Source organism: Mytilus galloprovincialis, chromosome 3 (genome assembly GCF_965363235.1).
Source record: "Mytilus galloprovincialis chromosome 3, xbMytGall1.hap1.1, whole genome shotgun sequence".
In the NCBI taxonomy this organism is placed as follows: Eukaryota; Metazoa; Mollusca; class Bivalvia; order Mytilida; family Mytilidae; genus Mytilus; species Mytilus galloprovincialis.
Window position 1 is genome coordinate 2,917,311 of NC_134840.1, and position 22,110 is coordinate 2,939,420.

General features: G+C 33.9%; 1 protein-coding gene across 5 annotated transcripts in view; it reads right to left on the minus strand.

Annotated features, from left to right (window-relative positions):
• LOC143066949 (uncharacterized) overlaps nt 1-22,110 on the minus strand; it is a 135,626-nt gene that overhangs the window by 75,965 nt on the left and 37,551 nt on the right. The window contains exons 2-4 of one of the 5 annotated variants that reach the window (XM_076239821.1): nt 19,417-19,516; nt 15,542-15,618; nt 14,138-14,532 (exon numbers count right to left, since the gene is read on the minus strand). The exons of 1 other annotated variant lie outside the window; for it this stretch is intronic. In XM_076239821.1, coding sequence (XP_076095936.1) covers nt 14,411-14,532; nt 15,542-15,618; nt 19,417-19,516 — 299 coding nt within the window. In that variant the 3' untranslated portion in view covers nt 14,138-14,410. Of the gene's footprint in view, nt 1-14,137; nt 14,533-15,541; nt 15,619-19,416; nt 19,517-22,110 lie in introns of those variants that run through there. 3 more of the 5 variants (XR_012975807.1, XM_076239822.1, XR_012975808.1) reach the window with 3 other exon arrangements.

Here is a 22,110-nt window from a genome sequence, read left to right on the forward strand (position 1 = left end):
ATTGGACAGTTTCTTCCTTTCTTATAGAACGACCGGTGATTGTTAAGTTTGATGTTGAATTTAGTTTCTGTTTCACAAACATACTGTAGCTTGCAAGTTCCGCCAGTAAGAATATAAATACTATTTTCCGTTTTGCAATTAGATGTAACATAGATGTTGTATCGCTGCTTTGTTACTGTGCTGCTGAAAGAGTGGCCAGTGTTAGCGGCTTTACAGCACTTACAATTGCTTCTACCGCATTGTTTGTAACACCCAAATTTAGAAGTTTCTTGTTTCTTTACTTTACTTTTGATGTCACAAGTATGTCTTTGAGAGTTTTGGGTCTGCGATAGGCAATAATAGGAGGTGATGGAAAAAATTCTTTTAAGGAAGAGTCATTTTGATAAGACGCCAGTGCTTTCGGATAGTAGATGAAATATTTGTCAAATCGGGATGGAAGGTTACAACAAACGGAATTCTATCTTCACGGGTCGTCTTATCTTTGTATTCCATGAGGCTAGCTCGATCTTTTACTTGGGCTTTATCAAAAGCGTCTGTGATGTTTTTGGTTTTGTATCCTCTTGATTTCAGTTGTGTTTTTAGTTGTCCCAAACGATAGTTAAGTTTGGATTCCGAGGAGCAAATTCGCTTTAGTCTGATGGCTTGACTGTAAGGTATACTCCTGGAGCAGTGTTTCGGGTGACAACTTTTTGAAGAAAGGAACTGGTGTTTATCAGTTTTCTTTGTGTGAAGATCAGTTGTCATGACCCCGTTTTTTACAAATGTGGTGGTGTCCAGAAAAGCAATTTTCTCGCTTGAAAATTCAGATGTAAATTTAATTGAGTGATGCAACTGATTACAATGATCTAAGAAATCTTGCAAATGTTCTGCAGTATCGTTCCATTTCATGTCAATGTCATCAATAAAACGGAGCCATGACAAGGGTTTGTATGGCACACTCAAAAGGATGCGTTCTTCGAGATCCCCCATAAATGTTGGCAAAAGAAGGTGCCATTTTTGTCCCAATACTAGTTCCGTCAATCTGTAAAAAGTGCTTGTCGTTGAAAACAAAGTTGTTGAACTAGACAGTCAGTTTGGGGATGTTTATCCTTTCGAGTATCCATACTTTTTCACACGCGGCTATTCCTTCATCTTTTGGAATATTTGTGTATAAAGAACACACATCCATTGAAACCAAAAATTGTGTTGTTAGGTAAAGGACTTAAGGAATTCATTTTCTTCAAATAGTCAGTCGTATCTTGAATATGAGATGGTAATTGTTTAACATGTGGTCTGAGGTGGTAATCAACAAATTCTGAATTTTTTTTCGGTGGGATGGCCATTAGCTGATACTATAGGTCCCCCTGGAATCCCTTCTTTGTGGAGTTTTGGAAGTAAATAAAATCGACCGGCTGTGCACGTTTCGTCTGGGCGTAGATAATCGTACGTATCGTCATCTTATTGCAAAACGGAAAATAGTATTTATATTCTTACTTGCGGACCTTGCAAGCTACAGTATGTTGGTGAAACAGAAATTAAATTCAACATCAGACTTAACGGTCGTTCTATACTAAAGGAAGAAACTGTCCAATTACGATACACCTCTTAAAAACAGGACATACTTTTGATAATATCACCTTTCAAATAATTGAGGTAAACCAAAATTGGGACACCGAAAAAAGAAAACAGAGAGAAAGGTTCTGGATGCATCAGCTACGTACTCTTGAACCTGATGGACTTAATGAGAGGGATGAAAAACAGTTCTGCCCAAAACCAAAGGAATAAATCATGAATTTCATTCTATTTAACTAAAACAACTATTTGTTAAGATTTAAAAATTGTTATGTACAATAAACGACAAGGATATGTTTTATATAGACCATCAATCAATATGTTAAACTTTTACACGAACTTTGTGTAGCTCAAGCTAAAAAGATATTTTTTTTTGTCATGCATCCGATTTCACCTAGATAGATGCACACGCCCGATGAAGCTAATTTGTTTAGCGAAATATTGCGTGAATAATATATAAAATATAACAACTAATTTTATAACACTCATTAGTGTGTTAAAGTTACATTCTTAGACACTTATCTATACTTTTAAACGAGAAGACCTCATTTTGGGTGTCGCTTCTCCTCCTTCCACAATAAATTAATCATCATACCTCTGTGTCCTATAGGTAACATGTATAGTCGCATTTGTCATCCATTCTTATGATCATTCAGTTGGGGATATTTTGGGATAAAAACGAAAAAGAATGCGTCCGGATATTTTCCCGTCATTGGACAAAACTTTAAGTCAGATTAGACTTCCGGTTTATGTTTTTCTGTACTTTGAACATACAAAGACTATGAATAAAGTATATAAATTTTATTTCTGCTGTCATTTTGAGTTCTAGCATGTATCATCCTTGCTTAACGTGTTTCAGTTTGGGTTATTTTGGGAGGAAAACGAAAATGAATAATATTTGCTATTTACTATCAATTAGTTTACAGTGGATCCAGAACTTTTCATAAGGGAGGGGGCACTGACTGACCTAAAAGGGGGGGGCGTTCCTCTCATGCTTCAGTGATTCCCCATATATATAATCAACAAATTTTTTTCAACGAAATGGGGGGCAGGGCCTCCAGCCCCCCCCCCCCCTGGGATCCGCCTATGGTTTATAATCAACGGCGGTCACTGCGGATATATTTCTGTACATACTTACATGTATACATTTACTATGAATAACTGTATTTGTTATAATTTACTATAAATTCCTTTTCTGTACCTTGAACATACAAAGACTATGAATAAAGTATATAAATTTGCTATCTGCTATCATTTTGAGTTAGCATTCATCATACTTGCTTAACGTGTTTCATTTTTGGTTATTTTGGGAGGAAAACGAAAATGAATAATATTGGCTATTTACTATCAATTAGTTTACAGTGGTGGATCCAGAACTTTTCATTAGGGGGGGGGGACTGACTGACCTAAAAGGGGGGGGCCTTCCTCTCATGCTCCAGTGATTCCCCATATAATCAACAAAATTTTTTCAACCCCCCCCCCGGGATCCGCCTATGGTTTACTATCAACGGCGGTCACTGTGGATATATTTCTGTATACATACATTTACTATGAATAACTGTATTTGTTATAATTTACTATAAATTCCAATGGTTATCTTGGGGGGGGGGGGGCTCTTTACTATTCATGGCGTTCATTGATGTATATATATATATGTAAGTACCTTTGACTTTGATACCTCTCCTGAAATTCTCTGTATAGTAATTTAATTAAAGTATATATGCATGTTCATAGAGTACAGAAAAACAGAAGGTATAAAAATCGGTATTTGGAAAATATGGTGAGGGCAATAAATGGGCCCAGTCCCTAAGTACCTTTGACTTTTGACACCTCTCCTGAAATTCTCTGTATAGTAATTAAAGTATATATGCATGTTCATAGAGTACAGAAAAACAGAAGGTATAAAAATCGGTATTTGGAAAATAGGGGGAGGGCAAAAAATGTGCCCAGTCTCTAAGTACCTTTGACTTTTGATATCGCTCCTGAAATTCTCCAGTCAGTTTAATTTTTTTTACAGTTTACATACGCTCTATTTCCCCGCGATTTCGCGGGTGTGTTCTAGTATAATTTAATTTAGTAACTGCATTAGTTTATTTACAAACTGATCCACACCTAGATAGATTGAATGATGATTGTTGCTATTTTTAGACACTATATAAAATATATATCAGATAAAATGTGGTTTCAACCGTGTATCACCTTTAATGGTGATCATATGCATGGATCTGTCGCAGAGTTGTCACTTTTTTTAATGGTGATCATATGCATGGATCTGTCGCAGAGTTGTCACTTTTATCTATATATATCATATGCATGGATCTGTCGCAGAGTTGTCACTTTTATCTATCTATATATATATATATATATATAGATATATATATATACAGATATATATATATACAACTCGTCTAAACATCAACCCAACAATGTTAGATCTGTAAATTTGCTTTCGCAAATATTTGGTTCTTCCCTCGCCGGGATTCGAACTCATGCTACTGTGATATCGTGACACCAAATCGCCTGCACTGCAGCCGTCCCGCTAGACCACACGACCACTTGGGCTCTCAAAACAAAAGAGCTTTCGCTGGCCGTGTGTTACCTTTCCTCGTCAGTTTTAATCTAGCGGCGTACTACAGTACATGATATATAAGGCATGTAGATGTTATTGTAACAGATCAGCTAAATTATCTATAGTAAAGGATCCTACAAATTAATGTAATATACAGTCACAGAAAATAATTATATTTATAAGTACGTCTGAGTCAGTGACAACTCTACAACAGATGTATCCATCGGATCGCCATCAATGATGGTGATACATGGCTGTGTACATAATGTATATACAACTCGTCTAAACATCAACCCAACAATGTTAGATCTGTAAATTTGCTTTCGCAAATTTTTGGTTAAATGGATCTGTCGCAGAGTTGTCACTTTTATCTATATATACCTTCAATGGTGATCATATGCATGGATCTGTCGCAGAGTTGTCACTTTTATCTATATCTATATATATATATATATAGATAAAAGTGACAACTCTGCGACAGATCCATGCATATGATCACCATTGAAGGTGATACACGGTTGAAACCACATTTTATCTAAAATATTAATATAAATATGCGTGTATTTGTGTTAACCAAACTCTCAGAAGGAAGGTTTTCCAGGTTGTTCTTATGTCGTGCATTTGTACCACTGTCCCAGGCTTAGAAAAAAAAATGGATAGTCTTGTATATAACTTTCAATATTTAACCCAAAAACCATAGTCAGGTGGTGATTGTAGGGGTATTGTAAAATCCTGACTATTGAAAAACAAATAAAGGATAAAAGATAAAAAAAAGGCTTACGGGGGAAGGAATTGAGCACTAACAAACATGTTCAACCCGGCCACATTCTTTGTGTCTGTCCAATGCCAGAAGCCTATGGTTCACTTGTTGTCGTTGGTTAATGTCTGTTATGTTTTTTTTGGTAAATTGTTTTATTTTAAAGCAGGCCGGTAGTTTTCTTAATTAATTTTGTTTTAATTTTTTTTTATTTTTCCAAGCTGGCCTCTTTTATAGTTTCATGCATGTCATGGTGAATAATTATTTCAAGTTATATTTCAAAAAGATGAATGTATATTTCTTACAAAGAGAAGATAATACAAATTCCAAAGATATTTTATTCATCTATCTGTATTTAAAATATATGTTCCTCTTTTAGAGAGACCAGCGCACAGTTCTACCAAGCATGACATGTGCCATCGGGAATGACGATATTTGGATTTCAAATATTTTGGCCACGAGCATCACTGAAGAGACATGTATTGTCGAAATGCGCATCTGGTGCAACAAAATTGGTACCGTTAATTTTATTATAGTTGACTATACGGAATGAACTTTTCTCCTAAATAAAGGCGTACGGTTGCATATCATTGCTCACATATCGAGTTCGTTTCTCATTTGCAAAAATACCACATCTCCTTATTGTTTTAACCAAATACGTTGAATGTTCTCGGATAACCACATGGTAATTTAATATGTAAGAATATTAAGCCTACAGTACCTGGGGGTACTTTAAGATCGGTAATCGGTGACTTTCATCATAAAAATGTATATTCCAACAGAATTCTATTTTTTTCAGATATTGTGCAGTGACACCAGAGTGTTTAATCAAGCCAAAATAATAAGCTTTTGTTGGTTACTTTCGGTCATGTTTTTTTTTCTCTCGTTTGCACTGTTTATATTTTCCCAAGTCAATGACTTATATACTGGTATCTGATAATACGGTATGAATATTTGCTTACTGTTGAGGATATTGCGAGCCACTGTAGTCGTTTTTCACGCCACTTTGACTGTTTGATAGTTTGACGCTTCACATCACCTTATTTGATATAAACTATACTGAATTCAATCTCTATAAATATCTATATTAGAAATTGTGCATGGTGAATAATTATTTCAAGTTATATTTCAAAAAGATGAATATATATTTCTTACAAAGAGAAGATAATACAAATTCCAAACATATTTTTATTCATCTATCTGTATTTAAAATATATGTTCCTCTTTTAGAGAGACCAGCGCACAGTTCTACCAAGCATGACATGTGCCATCGGGAATGACGATATATGTTTAACGATCCTATTGCTCGAAATGGTTTTATCTCTTTAATAACATGTTCGATGTATACACGTCTCTTCCTATGTAGTGCATTCAACTTACGTCGTCTACGTCTCTCTGGTCTTTGTTGATGTCTGATATCAGTACTTTTGTATGGGGTAATCAATGGATAATTGTTTGGATATATGCTATCCGCTTAAATATAACAATTTAATGGGAAATTAAACGGCAGATTTGGCCCAATCGGCCCTATTTGATGGTACGAGTTCGCATCGTTGTCATGCCCAAGAAAACCTGAATGTACAAAGCAAATATTCTTGTCGTTGTCAGCAATAACCTACAATCAAATAAGCAATAGTATAGAATCTTTATATTTTACAAATGCAAGTGTGGACACAGATCAGTGTAGATAATATGTTTGGATGTTTGTACAAATACAGGAACATAATAAATAGAAAAAAAAGTTTTTACAATGTAACATTTGTAACAGCATGAAACAATCAGTTGATTTTTTAAGGATTTTTATATTTTGTATTAGATTTGCCTATATTCAATAATGATGACTATGACTATGTGTTTGTTATAATTTTCAAAAGATTACATCTGTTGACCCAAAGTTCCCAAAGTTTTTCACTTTATACTTGCTGGTGTTACATTGATATTTGACCCCATTCATTTGTAATCTGTAAGGATGGCATCACTCCAGATGTCACAATCGAAAACGACATATTAGCAATAAAAGCGTTGTTTCTTTGTTTTTATGGTTTCGCTTTGATTTTACAGACAATGTTTTATGAATGGATACCCTTTATCCTTTTTTTTTATTGTTACATAATGACTTTTTAAATAAATGATCAATAAATACCTGAGTATGTATACAATGATATTTACGATGACCGCTGTAAAAGTCTTGTTGGGGTTCATTCATTGGAACTAATATTTCATGTGACGTTCCATCTATCATTCCAACGACATTAGGCATTTCATGCCACTTTCCCCTTTTGTTAAGCCACTCTTCCGGTGTCGGCCATACTACAATAGGTGAAAAAACCTCCCACAATTTTATCCATGTATGCCTTATGATGTGATTGATGGTTGATACGCTAAGTCCGAAATTTAGCGAAAGTAATGCATAGGTGTGATATTGACGAAGCCAAATTAATGTCATTAAGATTCTGTTGGTAACGGACAGGATCATGTTACCATGCCCTGTAATGTTGCCTGCTACTAATCCAACTAACGTATGGAATGAGTTTGGATTTTCTCCGGTCAGCATCCAGAAATCATATGGTCTTCTGATGATCAATGAATAAACATAATTTATAACATAGTTATCGTGTTCCCAATTTTCTATAATTTTGTTACGAATAGTCATGTTGTAAAATGGTAGTGGTCTCTTCCTTTGTTTTGAATATTGGTAAAATAAATTAAGTAAAATAACAAATCCAAAATCATCAGTATCACTTAACAAGTAAGGTGGTGGTGGTTTCAGCAGCATCTTATATCTCACAAACATCATAAGAATAATAGCAAACAATTTTTCTTCTTTCATTCATGATGTGACGTTTGAGTTTTAATCTTCAGGCGGCTGATATGCAACTTATTGTTAAGCGGTCAACTCGATTCGTATACATTACGTCATTTCGATAATTTTTTTGTGCGAGGTCGGTTTGGACTTTTCAGGTCAACTCGATTTCTAAAAATCTTACATAACTGACCGGATAGAAAGAAAAAAATGGCAACAACAAAAAAACGCACGTGGAAGTAACACCATCAGAAGTTGAATTAATTTTGGATAGCTATTCGAAAAATAGCAGCAATTGAGTGGCTATTCAGGCCGATGTAAGACGACAAGTTCATCTACTCCCTCCAGCTGCCAGGAATTTGTATGAAAACGGGAAATTTGAAAAAGTCAAAAGACGCATGTCCGACCAGATAAAAAAGGCCATGAAGGAAGGTTTTGTCACTACCAGTGAAGAAATGAAAAAAGTTGTGGAGGATATTAAATCAAAAAACAAACGTTACCAAACAAAGGAGCACCCTAGTGAGAAATCTAAGAAAAAAGAGGTATTTGAAAATATTTGTATATCTTTTATTTTACTAAAAGAACATTTTGAAGAAAAAAAAATAGGTTGCCTAAATCATATTAGTATATTTTTTGCTTTTCGTTTATAATAGCTATTCTTCTAAATAAATGGTTATTTTTAGGAATTTACAAATATGATGAGATATATATATGAACCAAATATTTTACTCTTAGTACACACAAACTCGTGTGTAAATTCAAGAGTTTTAAGGCATGGCTGGCCCTTGATTTTGTAAATTTTTATACGCCCGTCAAAATTTCGACGGGACTTATTATGGTATACAAATGTCCGGTGTCCGTCTGTATGTCCGTTTGTCTTTCCTGCGTAAACAATGTCATGTTGGGTTTTTTTCACATGTAGCGCCGTATCTCAAAATCGATTAAGAATTTTTGTTTAAAACTTTATAAACTTCTTAATTATGTAAATCTAAAGATCTGTATAATATTTTAGTGATGACTGAAACTTTTATTTTAGAGTTATTGGAGTTATTGAAGAAAGAAGGGGGAGTTCACGTGTCGCGCCGTATCTAAAAAAGATTTATGTTTATTGCTTAAAACTTTACACACTTCTTAGTTATATTTAAGGAAAGATTTTTATACCTTTTGGTGATGATTCAAATTTTACTTTTAGAGTTATTGAGTTTTTTTGTAAAAAAAAAGGGGGGGGGTCAAATGTCGCACCATATCTCAAAAACGACCACGATTATTGCTTAAAACTTTACACACTTCTTAATCATATTAATTTAAAGTTCTGTTTACTTTTCGGTGATGATTCAAAATTTTTTTTTTAGAGTAATGGATTTTTTTAAAGATTTTTTTTACACATGTGTCGCTGTATATCGGAAACTATTTTATATGATTATTGCATTAAAACTTTACACACAAGACGACGGGCGTATCATGCACTCGAAGCGCAGCTGTTTATTAAATATCTTTTTGGGGGATAAGGGCTCAGTGTACCAGTGGTCTAAGTTGTTGAACCACTGTTTCAATAGCTTGTGATACTTAGGTCATTAGTTCAAATCCCACAAGAGACAGGTGCACTCAACTCCAATCTTCATTGACTTGAATTGTAAGTTTTCCTACCGAATGTCGGTAGTTCTACCCGTGCACTCTGGCTTCATTCGTCAATCATAAACTGAACACAAAAGTCAATCAATCAATTTTAATATTTATTTAAAAAAAAATCATCATTTTTATATACTATTTCATTGTGTTGAATATTTTATTAGCCCTTTGTTAATACTTCTTATCCACCTACGGCATTTATCATACTAAACAAATTAAGTGCCTTTTTTCGGGATAACATATGATGAATTAAACGTAAATATTGTACTTTTTTGTAGGTGGAACCACAAAAGCAAAATACGGATATGCGTCAGGCTGTCATTAATCCGGACGCCGATGGCGATGTGCCAGCTTTGGAAGATGAGGTGGTTGAAGAGGATAAGGAGGACGAAGGAGAGGATGCAGAGAAAGAGGATTCAAGCGAGGAAGAAGTTGTTAGAGTCAAGGAACCTCGCAATCGGGAAAAGCCTAAAACTCAAGAAAAGAAAAGGAAATCAACAACAGAAATGGCACAGGAAGCGTATGAACGGTATCTTGACGATTCGGATCGTGGAAGGCCGCTAGAGGCAAAGATGATGAGATGCATGGAATTTTTTTTAGACATGTGATCTGTTTTAATTCCATATTGCTAATTAAATCACTCTTGTTTGGAATAAAATAATTTGCAGAAACTATAACTCTTTTTTTCTAATTTAGAACAAGCTTCAAATATAAAAAAGAAGATGTGGTATGTTTGCCAATGAGACAACCGTCCACAAGAGAACAAAATGACACAGAAATTAACAACTATAGGTCACCGTACGGCCTTCAACAATGAGCAAATCCTATACCGCATAGTCAGTTATAAAAGGCCCCCATATGACAATGTAAAACAATTCAAACGAGAAACTAACGGCCTTATTTAAATTTTTTTAAATGTAGTCAGTAAAAAGTATGACAGTAGTCAGCCTATGAATTATTAAAAAAACATTAATTTTAACTTTCTCGTGTTATTCTATATATGATTGTGGGTATTTCTCTCCATCTTTTGAAAAAAATCTAGTTTACCCTTGCATGAAATATATTTTATCTTGTTTGGAGTTTTATTTAACTGTAGATAATTCGTTCAAATAATCAAACAGACTATATTCCAAGAAGTACAAAGGAATGAAAATGTATAAAAAAAAAATAGAAACGAGAAACACATTTGAAACATACCTACAAACTACAACCACTGAACAACATGATTAAGACAGTCGCTTGTTTAGCGGATTCAGGATCAATCGAAAAAGGTATACATGCTAAGCATACTAAAGCTTTTGAAGAGAAAATTGAAAATATTTTTTTTGTACGGACAAACTGTCGGACAGACAGACAGGATGATTGTAATTATGAATGGAGGTACAATATGTTGTCAGTATATTTATCTTAGATACTAGTGGTAGTGAAGTCTGGTTCAAAAAGGGAAAATCTTTACTTGTTAAGATATTGTATACTATTTAGAATAATAACTGCAACCCTACGAAATTTAACTAATAATAGCGATTCACAAGGAGAATGGAAGCTGTGAAACACCATTTTACAATATCAACTGAGCTTCTTGATACAAAGAAACAAGGAGAAAAAATAAAAACAAATATGCAACAAATGGCTATCAAAACAAAACAAGTGTTGCTAGATTAATAATATATACACATAAAGGGGTCAGCTGAAGCACACCTTAGAATGCAGGATTTTCTCGCTGGCCTTCGGCTGTTATCTGCTCTTTTGTCGGGTTGTTGTCTCTTTTACACATTCCCCATTTCCATTCTCAATTTTTTTTATAAAGCATAAAATATACAAAACAAGTTTATATGGGATTGGCTTGGTTCAAGCTAGCCTCCGGAATGACTAAGACTGGTAGCAGGCTAGCCTCGAATGACTGTAAAACTGGTACCAGGCTAGCCTCGAATGTCTGTAAGACTGGATTTTTTTCGAGCAGGTATTTGTTAACTCGCAGAAAGACAAGTATGTCTTTGTAGCAGGTACGCTATCTTGTTATATATCATATAAAATGCTACTATAAGTGTTTGTCATGTACAAAAAGGTATATTCGTTTAATTTTATCCTTTCATCATCCTTAACATAATTGTAATATTTGACGCTGGATACAAGAGATACATCAGTATCATCATTATCATCATACATATTATAGCTTGAGGCCTAAATATTCTTCTAAAGTATTATATCAGGAAGCTAAATACGTATTTCCGAAATTAGCTTATTTATTTCGAGAACTTATTTTATGCATGCATCTCTTTGCTTCACAGTTTTTGCAAATATCCAAGTTAAAGCCAAAAGAGATCATAGAATAATGTTTATCAAATGATAATGTCTACTCATAAATAAAACAGTAAGTAAGGGATTGACTCGTCCGACAGAAACGAAGCACAAAAACAGAAATTTCTAGTATTTCCAAAAAAACTCAATGTACCGATCTAAGCTCCTGAACACTATATCTTAAAAAACAACTCCAACTTATATATACAGAATCATGTCTAGAATATTCATCAATTATGTCGTACTGTTACTTCACTGTCTGAGTTAAGGGGCCTAGGAGCCTGTATTTCAGTGGTTATCTTTTGTTGCTGTGTTTTCGTTCATTTTATTGTACATTAATTAGGCCGTTAGTTTTCTCGTTTTAGTTGTTTTACATTTGTCATTATGTGGTGGCCTCTTAAAGCTGACTATGCGGAATAGGCTTTGTTCATTGTTGAAGGCTGTATGTTGGCATATGCTAGTAGTAGTTAATTTTATGTGTCATTTGCATTGGTCTCTTGTGAAGAGTTGTTTCATTGGCAATCATAAGTACATCTTTTTGTCCGATTGTGAGATTTATACCGAATGCAGCGATTAAAAAAAATTTGGACGATTTTATTAGATAACGTAGAAAACATGAGATTTTCAAAATTATTTGGCAATCGAAAGGGGTGGAGTACACCCTACCCGTGTATCTTAGAGTGCATAATTTGGTATAATACATGAACAAAAAACATCACCCCATGCATTATGATTAAAGACGAAAAAGTGCTTTTTGATAAATGTATCAATAATTCAGTTCTGCCCATGTCAAATAATCCTGATTTAAATTATAGAGAAATAAAAAGTAAGTCGCATACACCTTTTACATTTCGGTGTGTTGGAATCTACGTTTGAAACGTGAAAACCTATGAAAAAAAAACAAAAAATGAGATAACATTCTCGCTTCGGATTTCATTATTTTAATACTTTCATGCTAAATTTTTACTTCGCAGTTTTTAAAAGTTCAATTTTGAGAAGAACTGAAATATGGGTCAAATGAAATAACAAGAAATTATGGGTGTGTTTGGTTACAAGTTGCTAGCTAACTTATTCTTTATTATATTTTTGTCAATAAAATCATTTAAAATTTAATAACAAAATATTCGAAGATTAAAAAAATAGTTGTGGCTGATTTTTTAATAAGTCTATTCCAGTTAAACATGCGTGTTCAAAGAGAACAAAATGCATGCAGTGTATTCTCCCCTCCGTCATGCTTCAATGCAATAGGACGAAATACGTTGAATTAGGTAGGTTATGTCGAGTAAAGTCATTTTATTGGAAATCTCTATTAGTGCACCTTGTTTTTTTAGTAATTACGGAATTTTGATTTAAAATCAGTGTATTGACCTTTTATTGTATCGTATATGACAGCATACTTCGATATTGTGCATTTAATCAGTAAAATCTATTGCAAAGGATTTCAATAATTTTAAATTTATAACTCTTTGATCAATTTGTCTTTTAACTTTGGCCAAACATAATTAAATTAGACTCTAAACGTTATCAACAGATCTTTAAATCTTTACATTCTATGGAAAATATGAATATATCGACTGCACCTTGAACACGTAAAAATTGGTTCACTGCTCTCTTCGAATTTAAAACAATTCTCATGTCTTAGACCTGGGTACGAAATGAATGCACAACAAACAGTTGTTATGTCCTTACATGATTCAAGCTATCCTATTGTTTAAACATTGTAATTTTCTTTACCATTATGGTAGTAGTTTTATATACCGTTGACATCAGAATATCAGAGACGCACGTTTCGTAAAATTATATTTCGGCTTTTAAGTTTATGACATTTTAAGAAGACGGTGATTTTGATTGTTTAATCTCGAGATCATATGTGTGGTTCGGAAATTTGTTAACTTTCAACATTTTCTAACCAAAATCTTCTTCAACAAATTTTGCGATTTTTGAAGAAAAATGTGAGATTAATTATTAGGATTTCTGAAAAATCTACGTACAGACGTACACCGAATAATCAGATATCAAATCTACTTGCAGACGTACACTGAATAATCAGATATCAAATCTACGTACAGACGTACACTGAATAATCAGATATCAAATCTACGTACAGACGTACACCGATTAATCAGATATCAAATCTACGTACAGACGTACACCGAATAATCAAATATCAAATCTACGTACAGACGTACACTGAATAATCAGATATCAAATCTACGTACAGACGTACACCGAATAATCAGATATCAAATCTACGTACAGACGTACACCGAATAATCAAGACGTACACCGAATAATCAGATATCAAATTTACGTACAGACGTACACCGAATTATCAAATATCAAATCTACGTACAGACGTACACCAAATAATCAAATATCAAATCTACGTACAGACGTGAATAATACGTTATCCTAGTATTCAACATGACAAATAATGTAAATGAAACATATTACTTTAAAAAGTCAAGAAAGTTGGATGATGTACACACACAAACTGTATAAAATCTTCTTTCAAGTTAAAAGGTAAAAGAAAGGATAGTTTTTTTATATAAATTCTTAATATTTTTGCTATTTATGAATAAGACAGCATGTAACAGTTTAATATTTCCATTTTTGTTTGTTTTATTCACTGTAAGACGGACACGTACATATGTAAATCAGATGAGTAAAATCCACGCAATAACATGTCGATAAATAAAGTAAACGTCTAGTTTCTGAAAAATTTGCTGTAGCACAAACGTTATTTTTTAGTTGGTAGGTATGCTAGATCCAGGCCTGGCTATGTAAACCCGCTTGATTGTCCTTATTGTGGTTGACCGTATACAGGCGGTTGACCATAAGCTTGCTGACCATACTGTTGTTGTCCAACTACTGTGGTGTGGGCACCCGGATGTGTTATAACAGTTCCAACTGTGCCTTTCTTTGCTGTTTAAAAAATTATAATTTTGCAAGTTAATAGTTCTCTTTGATTTGGACTATTACATTTTTTTTATTATGAAGTAACATGTTTTGTATGCTTCAAGACAACTTAAGAAAAAGTAAAATTAACTATATGAATGTGGTATGATATCCAATTAAAACAACTATACACAACAGACCAACAGACGAGGTGAAATTGACTATAAGTCACCAACAATGAGCAAATGCCATACCGTATAATAAGCTATAAAAGTCCCTGACATGAAATAATTCAAAACAGAAAAAACGAAAACCTGATTAAAGCCTAAAACTGCAGCCTAGTAAATACTTAAAAATATAAATGAAAACAGAACATGACAGACGGCAACCAGTATCTGCCACATCGTGCTTCTGACTTGACACAGACACGTAAATCTTTTACGGGGTTAAACATAACTGTTAAAGTAAAAGTCTTCATATCATGGGGCAGTGATGCAATAATACAACGTAAGATATATAGTTTGTTTTATTCTATGAATTTAACATTTTAGTGTACACATGCTCATCTATCTTATTTCAAAATCTCGAACTATTCCTTTTTTTAACACTGTTAATAAAATCATCTCTGACAACGTCATGGCTAAACAAGAAAAAGACAAACAGACAAATACTATCTTTATTAGCTTCAATTAGATTTTTTGAAGAAAACGTCGCATTTAATAATACTCCAAACTCTAGCATATTCCAATTTTTAATATATATGAATAAATCCATTATAGTAATATATAAATTAACCATTTTGGTGCACAATCGACCTTACTCTTAACAACTTTGATAATCACCTATAATGATCATGGCGTTGTCAGTTTATTTTCGATGTATACGTTTGAATGTGACTCTGGCATCTTTCGCCCCTCTTTAAGATATTTAATAAAACAGTATATGTTGTCTTCTTCTTTTAAAATCATCCTAATTAATTAATTTGTTTATTCAATGTTATTCTGCCTGTGCATGTTAAATATACTTATGGACTTACATCTACAGCAAAGGTATATGAGGACGATGAAAAACACAAGACCAACTATAGCTCCAATGCAGGCTCCGACTATTGCTCTGAAAATAGATAATATTTCACGTTGGGAACATTTTCGAATAATTATTTGAAACATTAGTCACACAAATGCATTTAAGCGAGTAATAAACCAATTATTGTTTGCAAATTTTCGTTGTAAAACTGTCCTTATCATCATCATCATTTAAAGACCATCCAAAAAGCTCAAATATCCATCAGAAAAATGTTTTTGTAGAGAAAAGCAAAAACGGGTCATTACGTGACCTTTATTTCATTTCCAATATTATACTAGTATTTGGAAAAGCTATTGTTGAGTATTTTGGTAAAATATCATATCCCTTACTTTCTGCTTTTTGGTGCCCGTCAACTGTTTTACGTGTGATTGCATATTGAAAGATTGCTATTTAATACTATTAAAAATTAAAAAAAAATTAAAAAATACTGAACTCTGAGATAATTCAAAACGGAAAGTTCTTAATCAAATGGCCAAATCAAATGATAAAACACATCAAACGAATGGTCAGCAAACGTCATATTCCTGACATGGTACAGGCATTCTGAAATGTAGCAAAATGGTAGATTGAACCTGGTTTTATAGCGCTAAAGCTCTCACTTGTACGATAGTCGCATCAAATTTTATTATATTGACAATGATGCGTGAACAAAATGTCCCAAATAGGGGTACAAAACAACATGAACCCCATCAAAAACTGGGGGTGATTTCAGGTGCTCCGGACGAGTAAGCAGATCCTACTCTAAATGTATCACCTGTCGTGTTGCTCATGTTATTACAAAGCCGGTAAATAGTCTAATTAGGTAGGTCACATTCATGAAAAGGGAACGGGATTGTAGTTACGACATAAAGAACATATCCGATAGCATCTGTTTAACGGATATACCATAACGGTCAACCAACTTATAAAACCAACTCATGATGGCGTCCTTAAAATTTACGAAGTGATGATTTCAACTTCACCTTTTTGGAACTCCTGGTTGAAAAGGCCACAACTGGGAAGCTGAAATCATCTCTTATGTCGTAAAGTTTAGTTTTCAACCGACCCTTATAGTCAATTTCTATTTATAAGTCATAAGCAAAGGGCAAAATCAAAAGCTCAAACACATCAAACGAATGGATAACTTACCCGTTGATTCGATTATAACAAACCTATCTCGGGTTCATTTTATATGCCTTTCATGTTATCATGATAAATTCATATACTGTTTGTAAAACTATGTATTATTCTTGATAATAATGATATTTTTGTCCCAGGCGGATAACCCTGGCCGTATTGGTCACAACTTTTTGGAACTTTTGGTCCTCGGCGATCTTCAACTTTGTACTTGTTCTGGCTTTCAAACTTTTTTCATCTGAGCATAGTTTTGTGTGGACGTAACGCACATCTGGCGTATAAACATTTTTAACCTGGTACCTTTTGATGACTATTATTCGTTTGTTTTTCTGTCCTATATTTTCTCCCATTTATTTATTGTAGCCCTGTCGTGTAATGTTGTCATTTTAATGCTATAATTAACATTGCCATTAAAGCGGAAGGTTTGGCATGCCACAAAACCAGGTTCAACCCACCATTTTTTTCATAAAATGCCCTGTACCAAGTCAGGAAAATGTCCATTGTTACATTATAGTTCGTTTCTGTGTGTGTTACATTTTGGTGTTGTGTTTCTGTTGTGTCGTAGTTCTCTTATATTTGATACGTTTCTCTCAGTTGTAGTTTGTAACCCGGTTTGTTTTTTCTCTATCGATTTATGAATTTCGAACAGCGGTATACTACTGTTGCCTTTGATTTCTTTTTTTACTATACTGAATGCTACGGTACATTACATTTGCATACAAAAATCATTGCATTTGTTCGCAGCTTTTGAATACATTTACGCGTATTCATGTACAGTTAAACTCATGTAAATAGATATGTCTTTTAATCGTAATGTTTTTTTCAATCAGGGTATGTTCGTTTCATTATGCACATACACTTATTCCTGGAAATTTATAAACATTGCCATATAAGTGGCCGGATTGGCCATCAAATTAACGAGGTTCAATCCACCATTTTCTACATAAGATAATGAATGTACTAACCACACTATTTATGTATGTGCCTGTCCCAAGTCAGGAGCCTGTAATTCAGTGGTTGTCGTTTGTTTATGTGTTACATATTTGTTTTTCGTTCATTTTTTTACATAAATAAGGCCGTTAGTTTTCTCGTTTGAATTGTTTTACATTGCCTTATCGGGGCCTTTTATAGCTGAATATGCTGTATGGGCTTTGCTCATTGTTGAAGGCCGTACGGTGACCTATAGTTGTTAATGTCTGTGTCATTTTGGTCTTTTGTGGATAGTTGTCTCATTGGCAATCATACCACATCTTCTTTTTTACAAGTCAGGAATATGACAGTTATTATTCATTTGCTTGGTGTGCTTGAACTTTTGATTTTGGCATTTGCTTAGGAAATATTCGTTTCTAATTTTCCTTGGAGTTCGGCATTTTGGTTAATTTCCTTTTTTCTAAATAGTTCAAAATGTAAACCCATTAGCACATCTAAGATCAAAAGTACTCATTTTACATTACGCAAAGAGATGAATATTTAAAGCCCAATACACAATGGAAAACATTCTTTTGACACAAAAGTACATGGTTGTGCTGTATAAAATTCGTCATTGTAGTGAGCATTGGTTTCGGGTTGTTTGTGGTATACCTGGAATCTGTGATCCCGAGGATTTGGATATTGCTCTCATTTACAATGTGAAGCAATGAAATATCCCTCATCTTTAGTGTTCTGTCGATACGGAAAATACTTCATCGTGCACTAGTGATTTCTCGTGATTACTGAATATCTTTTAAAAATTTCATATGAAAATATTTGATTTTTGGAGAAGGTCCAGTAAGACCCTTTTTTGGCCCCAAAATATATGTTTTACAAAATTGTTAAAATGTAAACTTTTATTTATTTATTGGAAATTAAAATGCTTCTGCTACAAAAATATGGATTGTTTTTGACAATACAATGTACATATATCGGACAATAGCATCATTTAGTCATGCTAAATTACTAAAATCTTCAATAATTTTGCATTTTTGTTAAATTTTAGACGGTTTCCGCATTTGTGTTCATTCTTAATATTGAAATGTAAGTTGTATTTGATGATAATACATAACATAAATAAAGGTTGAGGATGAACACGGATGCGGCCACTTTCATTTTTGACAAAAACCATCTGAAAAGTGACATTTTTTGGCAGATTTGATAGATTTTTCATATTTAAGCTAAAATCAAAGCGTTTTTAATGAGTGAATCAGTTAAGACCTTTCACATAAACTAATTGAATCAATTGAAATGGACACAGTATTAAAAAGTGTCCAAAATCTTTAGTCAGATGAACCTGAAATTTGAGGACTAAATCGGCCTTTACCGGACCTTCTCCTTTATAAATATGCTCTAAATTCTTAATGACTAGAGTCTTAGAAATAGGAAGATGTGGTGTGAGTGCCAATGAGACAACTCTCCATCCAAATAACAATTTAAAAAAAGGTAAACCATTATAGGTCAATGTACGGCCTTCAACACGGAGCCTTGGCTCACACCGAACAACAAGCTATAAAAGGCCCCAAAATTACTAGTGTAAAACCATTCAAACGGGAAAACCAACGGTCTAAGTCTTAATTTATATCTAAATTATCTTAGTTTTGCCTTTCTGTATGCACGTAAATTTATTCAAAAGCTTCGCGCAAAGGTAAATGTTTCAAATTAGTGAACATGAAGTTGACAGCTAATGCCCATTCAACAGATAAAAAGACTTTCTTAAGTAATGACCGTACTTCTTACCCAATGGATAAACAGGTTGATGACCCAGTGCAAACGTAACCATCAGCACAGCACCAATAAGTTCCTGAACATAGGCTATAACCATCTAAACACGTCTGACCTGTAAAATATAGTACTATGTATGGTTAGTAATCAATCAAAGGATAATGTCTAAATGAGTCTAAATAGAGACATGTTCTTTGAACATAGTTCAACTCCGTTTACAGTTAAAAAAATCACCCAAAAGATTCTTTTTATGGACTTAAACAGAAGTTATTTTTTTACGATTTCAAGGTTATATTATTAGACTATTGGAAGACATAATAAAATAGTTTACCATGCTTTATACTGTGGAGGGTGGTTTGATTGGTACGTATACCTCATTTTGTTATTTATATTGAAACCCCTGCTATATTTTACACTGAAAGAGATAAAGGATATGACAGATACAGTTAAGTGTATTCTATCTAGTCCTTCGTGTAACTCGGTGAATGTGATGAATATTTTCAACTCGACTCCTCGACATAGACGCAGTCATGGTCATTGTCATTATACATCACCTTCTCTGCATGATGTATCTATTAATGACTTGCTTCCATTTATACAAAAGCCGTTAAGTATTCATCACATCCGCACGAAACTTTATTCATTACCCCTTTCAAAACTTCATTCTATGTTCAATTTATGTTTGAAATCCACTGTTACAAACCCTCATTCAAACCAATACAAACTTGAGGCTATAATTTCGGATATTGCAAGTCACAGACTTTTCAAGCCAGTCCGCATTGGCAAAGATGAAAAAGAGAAAAGATCTTTCCTTAATCTTTCCTTTGGCAACAAAGGTCTCGATGGCGTCAACTTAGGCAATATCCTTCATCATAAATTAGTTCAATCGAAAATACCTCCTTATTTCAAAGACCATTCTGTACCAATCATTTCTTATACCTATACCAAACCTATTGCAACTAAAATTTTCAATTACAAACACGTTTTGCAGGATCTCGATATTGACGACTTCAAGTCCAAACGTCCTGATTGCACTTGTGCTAGTTCCCAATTCACATATAATCCTGCTGGTCACGTTATTACCGGTGACCTCAACATTGTTAATAACACTTCTCTACGAAATATGTTATCGAAAGGTCCGAAATATCGTGAGCCTAAATCCATCAATTGGAAATACAACTTTAAAATTTTGATGGACTCAGTTGAGGATTATGCCAGGCAATGGGCTCAGCGCGAGAAGGAAGACGTAGACACTCTTTCCAAATGGATTAAAGCAGTGAGGTCGTTGATACAAATCAGAATTAAGGAACTGAATGGGTCTATCAATGCCCATGCTACGCCAATCTTTAAAGACCCAAATGTTGCTTAACACCTATCCTACCTCCATGACAAATATGTTATTGTCCCCGCAGAGAAAGCCCCAAACAACATCGTTTTTGTGTGTAAAACTTATTACACTCATTACATTAACTGCTTGATAAACGGATTAGGTATTGACAATTCACTTGGAAACTCAACATATACCCTCAAGACACTTACAAAAGAGGAAATCCTGGATAATCTTAGATCTGTTCTGTGTTCCTTTGGAACTTCAACCAAAGATGAAGAACTGGATCTTCCATCACTGTATTGGATACCTACACAACATAAGTGTCCTTACAAACAACGGTATATTGCTGGGTCTTCCAAGTGCTCCACGAAACCTCTTTCTAAATTATTAACATCTATTTTATTAGCAATCAAAGACGGGCTTCAAAGTTATTGTTAAACTGCCTATTCTAGAGAGGGCGTGAATCAGATGTGGATACTTAAAAAGTCCAAATATATTTTAGAGTACATACAATCTAACTCTCTTTGATCTTGTAACGTTATTAAAACATATGACTTTTCTACTCTTTACACAAGTATTCCCCATTCCAAACTAAGAGACGAATTGAAAGAGTTGGTATTGCTTTGCTTCATAAAAAAGAATGGCCAACGTTGATACAAGTATCTTGTCTTAGGGAGGGATAAATCCTACTTTGTAAAGGATCACTCTGATTTAAACAAAAAATTCTCTGAAACTGATATTATCAGGATGCTTGATTTCTTGATTGACAACATATTTGTTACGTTCGGAGGACGTGTTTTTCAACAGACTGTTGGTGTTCCAATGGGAAAAAACTGTGCCCTCCACTTGCCGACTTGTTTCTTTATTATTATGAGGCTGACTTCATGCAGGAACTTCTTAGGAAGAAAGAGAAAAAGTTAGCAATATCCTTTAACTCTACTTTCCGCTATATAGATGATGTTCTTTCACTAAATAATTCAAAATTTGGTGACTATGTGGAACGCATCTATCCCATTGAGCTAGAGATAAAGGATACTATAGATACAGTTAAGTCGGCCTCATTTCTTGACTTACATCTAGAAATTGACAATGAGGGTCGGTTGAAAACAAAACTTTACGACAAAAGAGATGATTTCAGCTTTCCAATTGTGAACTTTTCATTTCTAAGTAGCAACATTCCAGCAGCACCTGCATACGGGGTATATATCTCCCAATTGATACGATATTCCAGTGCTTGCATTTCCTATCCTGATTTCTTGATAGAGGGTTGCTGCTCACAAGGAAGCTATTAAATCAAGAGTTCCAAATGGTGAAGTTGAAATCATCCCTTCGTAAATTTTACGGACGCCTTCATATAACGAATAACCGTTTCACAAATG